This window comes from Dama dama, chromosome 11 (genome assembly GCF_033118175.1).
Source record: "Dama dama isolate Ldn47 chromosome 11, ASM3311817v1, whole genome shotgun sequence".
Lineage (NCBI taxonomy): Eukaryota > Metazoa > Chordata > Mammalia > Artiodactyla > Cervidae > Dama > Dama dama.
The window spans coordinates 37,627,427-37,644,308 of NC_083691.1; the positions used below are offsets into that span (position 1 = coordinate 37,627,427).

At 43.1% G+C, this 16,882-nt stretch overlaps 1 protein-coding gene across 7 annotated transcripts in view; it reads left to right on the forward strand.

The window, feature by feature from the left end:
* The window catches only part of AAK1 (AP2 associated kinase 1), a 168,096-nt gene that overhangs the window by 94,838 nt on the left and 56,376 nt on the right, over positions 1-16,882 (forward strand). For all 7 annotated transcript variants that reach the window (XM_061155134.1, XM_061155135.1, XM_061155136.1 and 4 more), the window contains exons 6-10: positions 8,113-8,234; positions 9,557-9,638; positions 10,139-10,271; positions 12,895-12,998; positions 14,657-14,736. In XM_061155134.1, coding sequence (XP_061011117.1) covers positions 8,113-8,234; positions 9,557-9,638; positions 10,139-10,271; positions 12,895-12,998; positions 14,657-14,736 — 521 coding nt within the window. The remainder of the gene's footprint in view (positions 1-8,112; positions 8,235-9,556; positions 9,639-10,138; positions 10,272-12,894; positions 12,999-14,656; positions 14,737-16,882) is intronic.

Below are 16,882 nucleotides of genomic sequence, written 5' to 3' on the forward strand. Positions count from 1 at the left end.
TACTCTAACTTTTTGAGGAACTGCCAGCCTATTTTCCAAAGGAACTGCACTGTTTTACATCCTGCCAGCAACTTACAAGGTTCCAATTTCTTCACACTAACACATGTTTTTTCCCTATTTTATTTTTCTGTCCTATTGAGTGCAAAGTCTCCAAATGCCTTAGACAACCTTCTCCAGTGTACCTCTGCTCACAGACAGCCGCTTTTCTGAGCAGAACAAGTATACATCCGTGAATATTGTGAGCCTCACGTCATACAAAACATAATTCTGTGCAGACAGTGCAGATACAACATGGTCCCTATGCTCATGATGTAAAAATATTGGTGAGAGCATATAAGTGAAATATTTGGAACTGAAACTTAAAGAAATGAAATACAAAACTCTATAGAACAAAGTGGTGAAGAGGCTCAAGTCTCTTAGTATGTGGTCAGATAATGGGATCTGGCAGTGGTGATTGGGATCGTCTGGAAATGTTGAATTTTGAAGGACTGGTGGGATACGGGTGGTCACAGAGAGGCTGAAGAGTATTTCAGGCAGAGAGTAGGGCCTAAGGACTGCTGAGGGAAGGGAACAAGAAGGTGTTTGAAGATGAGGAGGTGGGTAAGGGCCTGGTACCTGGCTAGTTACAGAGCAGGCCAGAGTGACTGCAGGCCACTGCTCTAAGAATGTAATGACACTCCTTTTTTTTTTTTTTATAAATACACTTGATTTACAGTGTTGTGTTAGTTTCAGGTGATGACACTTTTTTCCTAGTTGTCTTAACATTGAGTGAAATTCTTGGGCCTGTTAGTGTATATTTCAAAATAAGCAGTGGTACCAACATTTTACGACCTGATCTTTTGTCCCTACTACATGTCTTGAAGAAGAGTTTGCGAGGGGCCAAGAAAAGGGTTGGAGAAGTGTGGCCTGGCTATATCAGCACTGCTTCTGTGACCCGTATGAGCTTGGGTCCCTCCAGAGTCCCATTCCACCCCTCCATGTCAGATGGGGTTCAATTTTATATGAGAACTCTGGTTCTGTAGCCACGTAACTGGTACCGACCGAGTTGTAAGCTCTGTGAGTAATAAGCATCCTTCATATTTCCAGATGTACAGGACGTCTTTCCATCTCCGACTTGTTCTCTTCCCGTTTCCATCCCCATCTTGCTCTCCTCCCTGTAGTCTTTGACTCCTTTGTGACTTTTCCCTGACCTCATGTTCTCCTGGACCCTCAGGCTTCTGGGTTGCTCCTTCCATCACTTGGCCTCAGAGCCTCAGCCTGCTCTGTGCAGCAGAGACAACAGCACCGGCCTTGTTAGGGCCCAGATGGGGCTAAAGGAGAACATGCGAGTCAGTGAGCGGGCACATCCTTGGCTCAGAAAATTCTGAGCGGACACCTAGGAAGGTGAGAGCAAGGAAGAGGCCAAGAGGACCACAGAGCATTGTTTTAGAGAGTGCTACTTGAACGTTTTTAAACAAAGTCTTCCTTCATTGTCACTTTTTCAACATTTATTAGACCAAACAAGGCCTTAGTGATCATGACTTCACACACATAAATAGCACCTGCCCAGTTTCTGGGTGGCTGGCATATTAGTGCCCCGTGGTGCTGTCTTGAGGTGGTGGAGAAGGTCGCCCATGACGGGAACCTGAGGCAGAGTTCAGCATCTTGCCTGGGGACACGGTAGGTGGTTGGTCTCAGGCAGCCAGAGCCCAGACTCTTCCCTCGCTGCTCTGAACAGCCTGTGAGATGTCTCAGCAGAGGACGTGGGAGCACACTGGAATCTGAGGGTGAGACCAGGCCATGAGTGAGTGGCTGCTTCACTGTCTTCCCAGCCTGCCTTAGGCCCTGGCCCTTGCCCCTCCTTCACCCATCACTCAGGGCTAGGAACGCAGTAATTGCGTTCAGTCAGTATTGAAGACCACCAAGTATGCTGCTGGTTTGCCACATGTGGTTCAGGAGACTTTGTTTCCTCTTCTCCTTGACCTTGGAAACAAAACGTACATAGGGGCCCCTGGAAGGACACCCTGTGATTAGCCTAGAGGAGTCCTGTTGCTGTTGATTTTAGTCATTGATTCCTACCTGGTTTTCTTTTTTTTGATAATGTTTTCCCAAACTCCCCAAATCTAGGTGCCATCTAGACGCTTTTGCTGACCTCTTAGATCCTGTTGATTTCTACTCCTGTGTGCTTGGCAGGCAATCACATCTGCCTGCTGCAGTGCCAGCTTGCTAGGCAGGAGTGAGAAGTCCCCTGGACCTCCTGTTGCCCTGTCTCTGTCATTGCGTCACAAGGCCTTGGCCACTCTGCACTCCCTACCACGCAGTGTCCAGAGCCAAGAAGTTCTTTCTTCTCCTCTTGGTCAGAGAACGTGCCCGTGGCCAGTCTCTCGGTTGCTTCTGTGTGACCCGAGTTTCCACGTGATGAGGAGGCGCCCTTGGGAGTAAGTCCATGGGACACAGGAAGGAGCACAGACCAGGCCAGCTGTGGACCCCCGTGCTGAGCCAGTGCCACCCTGTGGGGAACTGGGAGGCCCCTCTTGCCCTGCCCACCACGTGTCTGGTCTTTCTTTCAAATTCCAGAGAGGACATAAGCTGACAGCAGTCCCTGTCCTTAAGCAGCGTGTGTTCTAAAAAATAACCAAAACAGAAGTTCTGGTCTTTACTGAATGTTTCTCCTCAAATACATTATTTTACATTTTCAGTATTTCCTCCCTTTTTTAAATTGTCTCTCTGAGGATTGATAGAGATCTTCATTGCAAATAATAGAATTGTGTTCCTGGGAAGGTCACGTAAGTCAGTGCTTTCCTTTTTACCAACAGGGAATCCTCTGCTCAGAAAGGCTGTGACCTGCACAGCAAACTCATTGATCAGACCAGAACAAAGGCCAAGGTTTTTGACCCTCAAGGTGGTTTCTGTTTGTTTGGTTTTTGCTATATTTTACCATGCTGTTTGCTCAAGCATTTAAGAAAGGGGATAAAAGGGTTAAGCCTTAGTAAGTACATTCTAGGTTGAAAAAGTCTTGAATGTCTCCTCATCTGTCAGAAAAGAGATTTTGGATCTTATGAAGTACAGTAGGATGAAGTTTCTTGTCCTATTTTTGGAATCACAGGTTGGAAAACCTGCATTCACCGAGTGCTCCACAATTTCCAGTGGTAATAAACTCTGTGGCAGAAATGCCTGGATGCTGTTTTGTTTGGGATATCAAGATGAAGAGGTCAGGAGGAGGTGGCTTTCTAGGTGTTTTATTTGAAGCTGTGAGCAGAGTTCAGGAGTGACAGCTTTAATAATCCTCTCAGGCTGATTGCGGAATAAGGTCAGTAGCTTAAACGCTCAACAAGCTTCTAGATGGGAGGTTGTGAGCGATGGTAACCAGCATTCACCTGACTTCCTAAAGGACATGGCCACAAACAAAGTCCCCACGCAGGTTCTCTGAAGCTTCCAGACGCTGGTGTATGACCCTCCAGTTGGTTGTCGCCCTTCCTCACTGAATCCCTCTCGACCCCGGTCATCTCACACTTGGACAGTCGTACCTGCCCTCATTGTCTCCCTTCTGTCATGTCACTGCAGCCGGGGAGGGTGCAGTCCCTGCGGTGTGGCAGCCTGAGCCCAAGTGCCCTTGCAGCCTTGTGACCTCTGCCTGCACTCGGTTCTCTCACGTGTCAGGCGGGACAGTGAGGCCTTGGAAGAATGTCATGAAATACGTGGGGCAGCGTTGAGCCCCATGTAGTAAGTGCTGCTAGCTGCTGACACCATTTTGTTATTCTCATCCCCCCACGCCTTCCTGTTCTTGGTTCCACTTAACGTGCGTCTTGGCACTTTCTCCCAGGCCCAGCTTTATCTCGTCTCCTCATTCACGAGAGTGCTAGCCCGTATGTCCGGTCCCATGTTTTTAGTTTTCCAATCCCCAGGACGGTGCTGCCCCAGCCACAGAGGCCTGTCTCTGCTTCAGTCTCCTTCAGTCTCCCTACAGGTGCTCTCACCACCGCGCCTTCTGCTGGCCGGTCTCTAATGAGAATGCTCATCCCCCAGATTGTTCACGGTGGCTCCCCTCACCAGAGTGACCTTGCCTGAATGTGCTGTTTACAGTGGCATCCATCTTAACTGACATATATTTAACCTGCTGAGGTTTTTTTCCACAATATTTATCAGTACCAGGCAATTATACCTTTTTTTTTTTTAAATCATCAGCTGGACCCTAAGCTCCAGTCACAGCCTTATTTGCAGAATTTAGAAAAGTACTTGGCACATAATAGGTGGTAGTAGGAGTTCAAATGTATTTCTCTAATAAAGGAATGATCTTACATGTGCACAGGGAGACTTATAGTGTGCTTTCATGGTCATTCTCTTCCTTGTTTCATAAGAACAGTAATAGAATTATTACCAGCTTTACTTTACAGATAAGAAACCTGCCCAAAGAGGTTTAAAGGTTTATTCAGGGCCAAACGTCTGAAATAGTCCCCAAGGTCTTCTGAACCCCAAGTCCAACGTGGTTGCCGCGCGTTGTGCTCTGTGCCAAGTGTTTTGTTAGTGACGGTGCTGGCGACGATGGAGGGCAGCAGCCGCCTGCGCTTGGAGGTTGTCACTGGCGTCACAGGTCACAGGCACGGACGGCGAGGGGGCGGAGCTGTGGCTGCTGCCAGGCGATTTCACCTCCGTAATCTCACCTGATCCTCCCCACAGAATTTCACGGTGGCCAAAGCAGCAATTACTGTTCTCATCTGCATCGATAGTTCTTTGATATTTCTCAGGCTTTCACTCCATTGATATCTCTGGTTCTCTTGAACACACCCTTAATTTCTAACTGGTTTTCCTATGAATATAGTTCTATACAGTGGCATCTTTGTGGGAGGGAGGAAAGCAGGGTGGGGACCAGGTTAAATGTAGCATAATTCCTGAGTTCCGTCAGTCAAACTAACCAGAAATACAAACCAAGTTTTTAAGGTCTGGGTAGAAAACAAGAACAAAACCTCATTGTGCATCATCTTTATTCTGTCCTTTGTCTACTCAGTTTTCCTCCCTTCCCCAACAGATTTTGGTCCCTAGAATGCCCTTGTTTGTGTTTTGATATGAGTTGACTGTTCAGTTTTCTAGATTGTATATTCTAGGATTAGAAGTATAGCATTTGATTTGGGAAGGGACTACTCACATCCAGTAGGAGAAGCATGGTTTCATATGGTCCCTGTAGGGTGGCAGAGGCCAGCAAGGAGGGTTGTTGCTGACAGACACTGAATAAAGGAGTTAGAGGTCCCTTATGTGTATAAAATATTGGGCTGGGTATTGTAAAGGACACATGGGCAGAATATAATTATAGACCAGAGGTGTCAATTTCTCTTCAAAGGGCCAAAGAATAAATATTTTAGGCTCGTCAGCTGTATAGGCTCTGTCTCAACTGCTTGACCCTGCTGTTGGAGCGCAAAAACAGCCATAGACAAGAGGCCAAGTAACCTATGGGCATGGCTTGGTTTGGCCAGGTCTCACTTTGTCAACCCTTTCTAGCAGTAGTAAGTTCTGTAGATTTTTGTAGGGTGGCCAGGGAGTGTTTTCCTGAGGAGTTATGACTTGAGCAAGGCCTTGAAGAATGGCTAGGAGTTGACTAGCAGAGAGGGAGCAATTGAATAAAAAGACAAACTAGTCATTGTAGGAAATGCTTAGGAAACATTGAGCAAATCAACCTGACTATTGTTTGGACATTTGGTTCCTCATTGACTGGATTCCTATTATAGGGGCATTTCTGAACTTAAAAGAATTAAGAAACCCCGTCCTTATGCTTGTATCCAGGACATTGGGTGAGCGTAGTCATCCCTACCAGGTAGGAGGATGGAAATGGGGGGGCTTTGAGTAATTATTCTGCCTCCTGCCCTGGCAGCAGGGCAATTACCTGTCCTTCTCTAGAGTTGGATTGCCTAGGTGCACTTCCTTGCTTAATCACTGTGAGCCTCGTTTTCTCTGTCTGTATAATGGGGATTATTATTATATTGTTACTGTAAGGATTGAATGAGATAGTCCATGTAAAGTGATGAGACAATCAGTAAATAGTAGCTATTCTTTTTAAAAGCTCTAAATTCCATTGGAAATATTAGTGTTGCCTTGTTGGAATTATTTTAAATTCCTGAAGTGAGTATATGTTCAGGATAGCTTGACTGTTTCACTTTGTGTAAATAGATTAATCTGATGAGCATTATAAAAAGCTGTAGATGGTAGAAATATTTGCCTGATTCAGTCTTGTCTTTGGGGAACAAGTCTCTCCTAAGAATTCTTAACCACAAAAGCATATCCACCCAAGTTTATGGTCATGGTTCACACTGCTTGGGTGGCTAAAAACCCCAAGGTCAAAACTGTAGTGCCTACAATTTTGTGAAGTGATTGTAGGTTATTAGTTCCCTAGGTGCATAAGTATGTTATTCCTGGAGGAATAATAGACCTTAAACTCAGGCCTCTTAAGGCTTCCCACAGATGAATTTCCAAGGAACACGAATTAACAACAACAATGACAAAACCCCTCACAATAATATATCATGAGTGATACTCAGTTGGAATAAGGAATAATAAACTGTAGAGTCAGTTTTCAAAGACTTTAGGTATTATATTTATAAAATGCAGACTATAAACATTTTTATAATATATAATCCTAGAAAAATTAAAAGAAAGTATAGAAACAAGAGACATCATAATTGACAAGATATTTTTAAAACAACTACTAGTAGTAGGGTCCTGGGTATTTGGTGGCTTCTGTCTTATTTCCGATAGCCTCTCTCTCTCTCTCTCTCTCTCTCACACACACACACACACACGCAAACACACACACACAGTGTCATATATATTTCTCCTTTTCAGTTTATTCCATTCAACAAACATTTTCTATTCCAAGCATTATGTTAGGCATTGGTAGAGAAGATGACAAATATCTTTGCTTGTCCTTAAGGAGCTTCTAGTCTACTCTTACCTTTGTTTTCCAAAGGCGATCAGTCTTTGGAGGGCTGAAGACAAAAGATAATGGAGGCCACAGATTTATTGACCTAACAAGATTTTTTGGCTACCATTTTCCTGCCCACACATAGCCAGGTCTGTCCTCCAGCACACCAGTCAGCTCAATTCACCTCTGCCAAAAATTAATGCATCTTGAGTATAGTAGTGCCCGTGTTTTGGAGTTGTTATATCTTTGGCAGACTCCCTTGACACCAAGAATTTCTCTAGATTCTGGTCTTTGGAAGCTGACTCCTACCCAGAACTCCTAACTCACTGCCCAGAGAATACACCTACAAAAATAGAAGGATGGTACTTTGAGAACTGTGCATTTGCCCACAGGCCTTTAATCACTTTGAGAAATAACTAAAATATAGGAAATATTTATTAGTTCAGAAAATCCTAACCTACCATGGTAAAGAAACTGATATGTATGTTTAGAAGGTCTAAATGAAATCACTGATACCAGGAAGAACCAAGTACTGAAGGAATGTAGGGAAGGGGTGACATTTTTCTGAGGACGGCTTCAAGGAAGAAATGGCATTTGAACTAGAGTGGTTCAGACAGTAAACAATCTGTCTGCAATGTGGGAGACCCAGGTTCAATCCCTGGGTTGGGAAGATCCCCTGGAGAAGGGAATTGCTACCCACTCCCATATTCTTGCCTGGAGAATCCCATGGACAGAGGAGCTTGGTGGGCGTTTAGTCCATGGGGTTGCAGAGTCAATCACGACTGAGCTACTAACAGTTTCCCTTTCACTTTTGAAAGATGAATGGGGTTTTGATAGTTGGTTAAGGAGCTGGTAATCATCGGAAGCACTCTAGACTGAAAAAAAGGCAGGAGAAAAGATACAGTCTTGAAAGTACTGTAAGAGGACTGTTTCTGCAAAGGTGAGAAGTATGGCTAGAAATCTAGAAAAATGGAACTCTTTGCTTTCCCACTGTGGAATTTCCTCTTCAGCACTCTGCCTCCCACTCTAATTTTCCCCTGTTACTGTGCATCTTTTTTTGTTTCACTTGGAATGACCCCTGTTGATATACTTGGAGGAGAATAACTTTCCTATGCACATTAATGAGATTATCAGAAATAAAACCTTTATGTGTAATGTACACCAAATTTTCAAACCAGTATTAAATGATATCTTGGAATGGGCGGTTGCGCAATGTTTTTCAGGTTGAGAATATTCTCTTGCATGACCGAGGCCACTATGTCCTGTGTGACTTTGGAAGTGCTACCAACAAATTCCAGAATCCACAAACGGAAGGAGTCAATGCAGTAGAAGATGAGATTAAGAAGTAAGCTTTTCCTCCTTTCTCGGAGTTTTATCCATTATCAGATCAGCAGTTTTACTTTCAACTTTTGATTGAGAGGATCAGGGTGAAAAGACAATGGTGCCAGTCAGTTGCCCCTCATCTCAGAACATCAAATTGGTGGTTGGGTTGTTTGATTTTTAGGTGGAGGATAGGGAGGGGATTCACAATCATTGATCAGTGGAGTAAAACGAAGGAATTTTATAGCACTTTATCAATGGTCCTATGGTACATAGATCTTTTGATTTTCATCCCAGAGCCCTTAAAAAGGTGCACACACCATGGAAGTACTGTGATGTCTTTCAGTGGGATCACAGCAGCTGTGACATTACCAGTCAGTTGGTTGTGCTTTTTACTGAACCCTAAATTGGTGTTTATTTCTTCCTGCTCATAAGGAGCTAACCTGCAATTTAGTGGAATTAATGGTGAGTAGGGCTATTAAAGTCTCTACAGACACTGAATCACTGACTTCCATGAGAAATAGCTTCTTTAGATTTGTTACTCCAGTAAGAACTTGGGCCGTTTTCCCCTGTTGTCCAGAGTGTTAGATTTTTCCAAGGCAGCAGCACTGACTATTACTGCTAACAAATCAGCAGTGTAGAGTGCGCCGGTATCCTGATCCTTTCCTGCTTCACCTTTGGCAACCCAGCCTGGGGCAGGAGGACTTCTGGTCCAAGGCGCTGATGGGCATCTAAGCCACAGAGCCCTCTGGGCTCCAGAGGCTCAAGCAGCACAAATTGCAGGCTTGTTATCACTAACTCTCACTTTGAAGATAAACTTCCACTTCTCTTTTCTTGAGCCAGAGAAGAGAGAAAAGCTATTCTCTCAGCCCTATTCCATCAGCAAAGATCCATCCACCTCCGGGCCCACTTCCTGCCTAGCCAGGGCCCATTTTCTATCCTGAGCGTCCCAGCCAGTGTCACATCTCTGTGTCGAGTCGCATCTAAGGAGATTACTGTATATTTTAAAAAACAAACCAGCCAAATATAGTGTCAGACAATAAGGATTTATAGGAGACAGTTTTGTTATTTAGGGACCCATGGAAAGTTGCTTTTAGGGTTTATTTAAAGCCTTAGTGTCTGCATCCACCTGTCTTAGAGAGGGAAGATGGCGGCCTGAGGGTGTGGTGTGTGCCGAGGATAGCTCTTCATTCCACCTGCACTCAACGTCCCGTGCTCTCTTCTCCCGAATGCTCCCAGGGAACTTGACTCTACTAATACATGTATTTTTTAAAAAGTATTCTGCTACCCCTGTTTTTTAATTACAGCACTGACATATTTAACAAAAAATTAATCTCTTGATTGTAGGTACACAACGCTGTCCTATCGTGCACCAGAGATGGTCAACCTGTACAGTGGCAAGGTCATCACTACGAAGGCAGACATTTGGGTAGGTGTCAACTAACCTATCCGCATCTCAGATGTCAGTAGTCTTGGCTGTAAACTCTCCAGCCTCATCCAGACAGTGCCGTAGCCAGAGTGGCCACTGTACCACATCCCTGCCTACTTACCCCTCAGGGTTATTCTTGCCTCAAGGTGATCAGCCACTGCTTCTTGAAGCCTGTCAAGGACAATGACTTCAGGCCTCTGGGAAAGTTATTCAGGTCACCTGCCCATTACTTAGGTGGTTTTCACATGTGTTACTAGTTCTTAAGGGCAGAACCAGTGGAATGCTTGTTCTCTTTTGAAGCACAATTGGGTAATGATGGTAGAAATAATCTGACAAGTAAATAGTGATGTTGGGTTCTAAATTCAAGTTTCGAATAGGTTAATAATGCCTAGTGTTTAGATCGGCTAGTAAATGTGGATGGTGCCAGTATCTCTCAGTAATCCCATTTTCAGTAATGGTAAATAAACCTCTAGTAGCACTCCGCTTCTCTTATTTTTCAGGCTCTGGGATGTTTGTTGTATAAATTATGTTACTTCACTTTGCCATTTGGGGAGAGTCAAGTGGCAATTTGTGATGGAAACTTCACAATTCCTGATAACTCTCGATATTCCCAAGACATGCACTGCCTAATTAGTAAGTATTTTAAGGTTCTGGTTTCATATTTTTACTTCTGATCTCTAGAAATGGAATGGAAGATAAAGGGGTTAGATTCCAGGAGTGATTAGTTGGATGGAAAAATAAAGAAATCAATTGATAATGGTTGGTTGCTCAAAGATCATGTAACGGTGTTGAGTTAGAGTTATGAATCTTTTTGCCACTTGGTTTCACACCTGGGCTGGCCACCCAAGCAGAAATCCTTACTGTGCTTTGAGCATTGCAAAACATTGCTCTGCTCTCTTGGAGTCTGTATGAAAGCTCCGGTATCAAAGGAGTCTAGCTGACTCAGATCAAGTGATAAGAAATTCATCTTTGCAAAACTGGAAGCAACTCAAATTAAAATGATGGCAATGCATTGGCTGAAGTGCATTCATAATTGAGACTATACCTCAGTGGAACTAGTTTTTTCCTCTCATTTAGGTTCAACACTGGATTTTGATAAGAAGCATTTAAACTCAATGTTTTAAAAGATTTTAAGATTCCTCATTCTTTTGTATCTTCATAGTAAGCATATGAACTAATGTTCATTAATAAGATGGCAGAGTAAGTAATCTTTACTCAAACCCCTGTACTGGAATGCTGAAGTAACAGATTTTCATTATATTTTTACTTTGGTCAAGACTTTCAGTATCTATATTTTAACAGTCACAGACTGTAAATCCTAAATGGGGATGCGCTGGAGAAAATAGACGAAGCCAGTGTGAGTGCAGCATCTGACATTTGTTGAAGGCCTACTTGTACCTCATTTAATTCTTAAAACCCTATATAGTAAATATAATTATCGCTATTATACAAACAAGGAAACAGTACCTCAACAAGTATAGGTATTGTACCCAAGTTAAGATAGTTTTAGCTTCTAAGTGACCACCTGTTCCGTTATACCAGTTTTATCAATTAATCTCTTCTGTTTATTAATACAAAAGTAGGGCAATATTTGAAGAAATGGAGTATGGTATTTAATGGTTGTTGGATTGTTTTCAGGGGTAAAGCATTATATCTGTGTTAAAATGGCAGCTTTATAAATGAGCTTGGGAAGAAATATGGAAAAAATGGCCAAATTTGTTGCTAGAATGATAGTATTTTTTGATAATTTTTTTTTAACTTCTGTGCAACAAATTTGTATTAGGAAAAACAACTCTTTATGAATGTGTATACTATGGCATCTTTCCTACACTCTGATCTATTTCACTTTACAAACTATTGGAAGAGTCCACTGTCACCCTAACACAGGTCTAAAAGTACATTTCCATCATTCCCCACTCCATACCCTTTCACTTCCAGCGCAAGGTTCCCCCTCTTTTCAGTTTCTGTCAGGGGTGTCACCATTCAAGTCTAGATGACTGAAATGTGACATTTTCTTTGGATCTGGCCAGCAAGAAAAAAAAGAGAGTCAGTCATTTCCTAAGTGGCACTCATGCTTTCTTGGAAGTTTCTCCTGTTTTCATGACATTCTCTCTGTTCTCATCACTGCCACCATAATACATTCCAACCTTGTCAGCTCATGCGTGTACTGGTAAACTGGCTACCAGCCTCTCCCCTCCTCCCATCTGTCCAGCGCACCTCACTATGAGATTAATCTTATAAAATGTCACCCTATCACATCCCTGTTCAGTAAACCTCATGCTTGCCAATGGTCCCACATATTCTGGTTTCATTCTCCCCACCTTATTTCCCTTTATTCTCTGACGAGGAAGCCTCTGCCCTGTCCTCTTGGCTCATCTATTCCTTGCAACAAAGCGTTCTCTTGCCTTTCTCCCAGTCCATTTTTGCTCAGACTGTTTTCTTACCTGGAATTCTTTTTTTCCTGTGTTTCCCCTGACTCACTAAATTTTTTCCTGCCTTCAAGGACCAGCTCAGCTCCTGCCTCTTCTGCAGAGCCCTTCACCAGGACGCAGCCTCATCAGTCTTTTCTCAACTTAGTGTCCAAACCACTCATTTGATTACTTAAGCAATACATTGCCTTACATTGCTGTTTGTATGTGTATGTGTGTGTGTGTGTCTTCTCAATATTTTTTTTTGCCCCGGGGATTTTTCCAGCTTCAGAAAGGGCAAAAGCTTAAAGGACTGGAGACAGACATGTGATCTATAGATCACGGTAAAGGTAGAGATGTATTGTTATCTTGCAATTTCTTTTAGATGGGAAACCAGCTAATACCTCCAACAAAAGAATAATAAGTAAACTCTTGAAATTTGAGTTTAGGTTATAATTATTAAGAACAGTCATTTGAAAAAAAAAAGAACAGTCATTTGTCTAGCTGACAGTATGAAAGGAGGAGGCCAGAATTTCCTAGGAACCAGAAGATGAATGTGTTAACTTCCACATTGAGAACTTGAGTCCCTGTTGTGCAGTGCACAGAACTTGAACTTAAAGTATTTTTGTTACAATTCAAAAGTATTATTTTCTTGCGGATATTTAAAATTTTAAGAAAGTCAGCGCTTCCCTTTCTGAGAGGGGAGGCAGAGGGCTAATTGCCCTCTCTTACTTTTCTGAGAAGTAATTTTAAAACAACAGAATTTTGGTAATAGAGAAATTATGCCTCTTAGCTACTCCAATAACTCTTCGGGTATCATTAAACAAGTTCATGTATGTTTATCTTAGGGTATATGTTGGAACCAGACCCTGACAAAAGACCGGATATTTACCAGGTTTCCTACTTCTCATTTAAACTACTCAAGAAAGAATGCCCAATTCCAAATGTACAGGTATGTGAGAGGTACTTTTTAGGGGAAGTAAACATGATTGAATTGTCCTTTAGTGTTCCTGGGGTATTAGTCAGCTGTTTAAAATGAATGTAAGTGTTCCTTGCTTTACCTAGTAAGGGGCATTCAAACAAAGCTAACTATGAAGCAGTTGCTATAAATAGAATCCAATTTTCCCATAGAATTTAATTAGAAAACTGAGGCAATTACACATACATACACCCAAGCACCCTAGGAATTGAGTTCAACACTTTGGGTGAAGATTGACCAGCCTTAACCGTCAGCAGTCACAGTTCCCTGAGTCACTGGCCTGTGTATTTACCTAGAGGAGGTTAGGCAGGCTGCTTCCCGAAGGTAAGGCCCTGGACTTGCCCTGCGCTTGGTGCAACGTGAGCCCGTTGTCCCCTTTCTCCTTTGTTGTAGTGGAGCTCTCCTGATTTTGCTTCTGTTGCTGACCAGTCTGTAACCCACACTCCTTTTCTTTCACCCTCCCCACATGCTTTGCGGCCCTCAGAAGGTTTTCTGCTGGTAGTCATCCTAAACTCAACACTCAGTTTTTTGGGTACAGTGCTTGCAGGCATGCTTTTGACAGACTTGGTATATTTTTCATGTCATAGTATGATCCAACTTTCTTGAGTATTTACTAATAGACACTGTAGTAAATAATTTCTGCTTGGAAATTGTCTTACTAGTTTCTCCAGTGATGAACTTCTGATGTCACTACTGGGGTTTGAAGGTGCTGATAAATAACACTTGTCCTTCACTGCCACATTTGGAATCAGATGTGGGAATCATTCAGATGGAGCTCAGCATATTGGCTTCATTACTAATAAAACTGAATCAAAGAATGTTGCTTGACCAGTGAGCCTCCCTACCATTAGCTCTACATGATTGAGCAGTGTCCCTGATTCCTGAGGGACGTGTTCTTTCATAAAGGGGGAGCAGGGAGGGTGGCCAGGCCAACTCCCTTTTCTCTCCTAGTCTTATCAATCAAGTAAGCTACCCTTTCCCTTGGGAGAAGAATGTTTGAGGGGTGGGAGAGAAATGAGGAGAAATTTCCTAGCAGAATCACCCTCCCCCACACCTGAAACCATGAATGAAATGGGGGTGCCTCCTAAAAGCTACTTTCTTGACCAGTTTTCCATAGTTCAGGTTTCTCAGATTAAAGCAAGGGATACTGGGCACTAACCTAACACAATGTGATATCTTTCACTGTCTCACTTTCTCACTCATGATGTTAAATAACGTGGATTAGAATTGCAAGCGTTCAGAATGGTAACTTGTTTTTAAAAAGTAAGTTTTGGGAAGTGGGCCAAAATAAGAGAAGGGAGTCAAAAGGGACAGACTTCCAGGTATAAAAGAAGTCAGTCCTGGGGATGTAATGTATAGCATGGTGACTATACTTACTTAATAATACTGTATTGCATTTGAAGGTTGCCTAGAGAGTAAATCTTAAAAGTTCTCATCACCAGAAAAAAAAAATTGTATAACTACATGATAGATATTAACTAGACAAAGACTGTGGTGATCATTTTGCGATATTTGCAAATATCAAATCTATGACATTGTATACCTGAAACTAATAGAATGTATGTCAGTTACATCTGAATTTTTTTAAAAAATCTGTGATATCCTTTTAAAATTTTCTCTCAATTCTCTAGAACTCTCCCATTCCTACAAAGCTCCCTGAACCAGTGAAAGCCAGTGAGGCAGCTGCAAAGAAGACCCAGCCAAAGGCCAGGTAAGGAATGTCTGAGTGAGCAAGTATCCTACTCCTCGTTGCTCCAGTGGTAGGGGAGGGCTGTACAGAAAGGGAAAGGAAGCTCTGTCTCCTGCTGGCAGAAACTGTTCTTTGGGACTGCCAGTTGGAATACAATAAAATACAGTGATCTACATACAAAAGAGAATCAAGAGCCCTGTGGCTGTTCTCTTTGCTCGGGAATAGGTGCAGAGAATTCAGAACAGGCCAACAGCAGATCTTAAACATTGCTCGTACAAGGCTGTCCTAAACTCCTGTCCTGGCCTTTGCGTAGCCTGGTCCACCACCTTAATCTCCAGGAATTCTTACTTTCTGTGGCTCCAGCGATACTGGGCAAAGACAGGTCAAAAGCATTTGAGTTGTGAAGAGTGAAAAGCCTGTGGATCTTAACTAATCCATATTCTAAGAAGCCTGCCAAGAGAAGAGTCAAGAAGCTAAGATTTTATTGGGGAAATGCCCCTGTGAGAGAAAATAGGGAGGGTGCCGAGGATGCTGCAAGAGCCATCAGAGAGCCTCCCAGCAGTGAGGGAGTGACCCAGAGAGGGGGAGTTGAAGATTGGTTCGAAGTGACCTGGACTGCCTGCCTCACAACGTAAGGAAGGTGCGTCGTCGGGGAATCCTGTCCTATAGGAATGGGCCTGCCTTAATAACCTCGTGGCTAGGACGTGAAGGCTGAGAGCAGCCTCTGGGAAGCATGGCCTCAGAGTACACAGTGCAGTGGATTTCAGGAGCACTAGTGGCTTTCAGCTGCGGTACTTGGTCTTTTACACCCTGGTAGTCGAAGGTCTGCAAGGCGCATCCTCATGGCTGCCATGCCTTCCAAACGGCAGGTTCTCATGGTGGTCTGGGAAAATGTTTATATCCCACTTTCCTACCACACTCCAATGGCAAGGCACCTTAGCACAAACAGTATCAACAAAGCACCCTATTGGGACTTCCCTGGTGGCTCAGTGGTAAAGAATCTGCAGGAGACACGGGTTCGATCCCTGGTCTAGGAAGATTCCACATGCCTTGGAGCAACTAAGCCCATGCACCCACAACTACTGAGCCTGTGCTCTTGGGCCCACGAGCGTCAACTACCAAAGCCCACATGCCCTACAGCCCATGAACCACAAGAGAAGCCAGTGCAATGAGAAACCTTCGCTCTGCTATGAAGAGTAGCCCTTGCTTGCCGCAACTAGAGAAAACCCAAGCAACAACGAAGACCCAGTACCGCCAGAAATAAATAAAATGATACAAAAACAAATAAAGCACTCTAAGTGGAGATGCGTGAATTTTAAGAGAATAGTATGTTTTAAACTTCTATGTTTTAAAAAATTCTTGAACATTTATAAAATGCCTGGGGCTATTTCATATGTGGTTGTTAAATAATAAGACTGGTTTTTAACAAACTTAGCTAACTGCTTCCATGATGTTAGTTTGCAATCTGTTTATATCTTAGTGAGTCTGCCGTGCTCACTTCTGGGAGTTGCTTTTGGGGCTGATTTTGGTCTTATGGTAATCTTGTACTCGACTCAGATATGGTATGTACAGAGGCTACACAGAGATCCTTTCCCACTAAAGCATATACATTTGTAAGAATTCTATCACCCGCTGACGTTAGACTGGTACTCTCTTGTGTAAAATGGAGAACATAATACCTACATCTTGAGGCAGACATGAACATTGAATCCACCTGTGACTGTCAAACTTTTATAAACTCCATGATGCCCAAACTATTAGTTTGTATGACCCCAGTAGTGCTGAAAGAATATGCAGATCTTACAGCCAAGAGATTTGGGTCTAAATTGCCCAAGATATAATTTGCTGTGATTTCATTTCCATGATCATATTCAGTCTGTAGTGCTGAGAGGTGGGATTTCTTTCAAACTTTATTTTTAAAGTAGCCCCTATTCATGGAGGCATCATATACACCAGATGCCGTACTGGATACTTTACATACATCAAGTGACTTTCTGCCCTTAAATCTGTGAGGTTGTTGCTGTTCTCACTTTACAAGTGAAGATATGGAAAGTGAGACTTGAACGTCAGGTGCCCAGGTCGTCAGTCAGTATGTGGTTAGTGAAAGACCCACAGCTCCAGCACCCTCGCTCTCCTCCGCACACGCAGTGGTGTGCCCAGGATCACA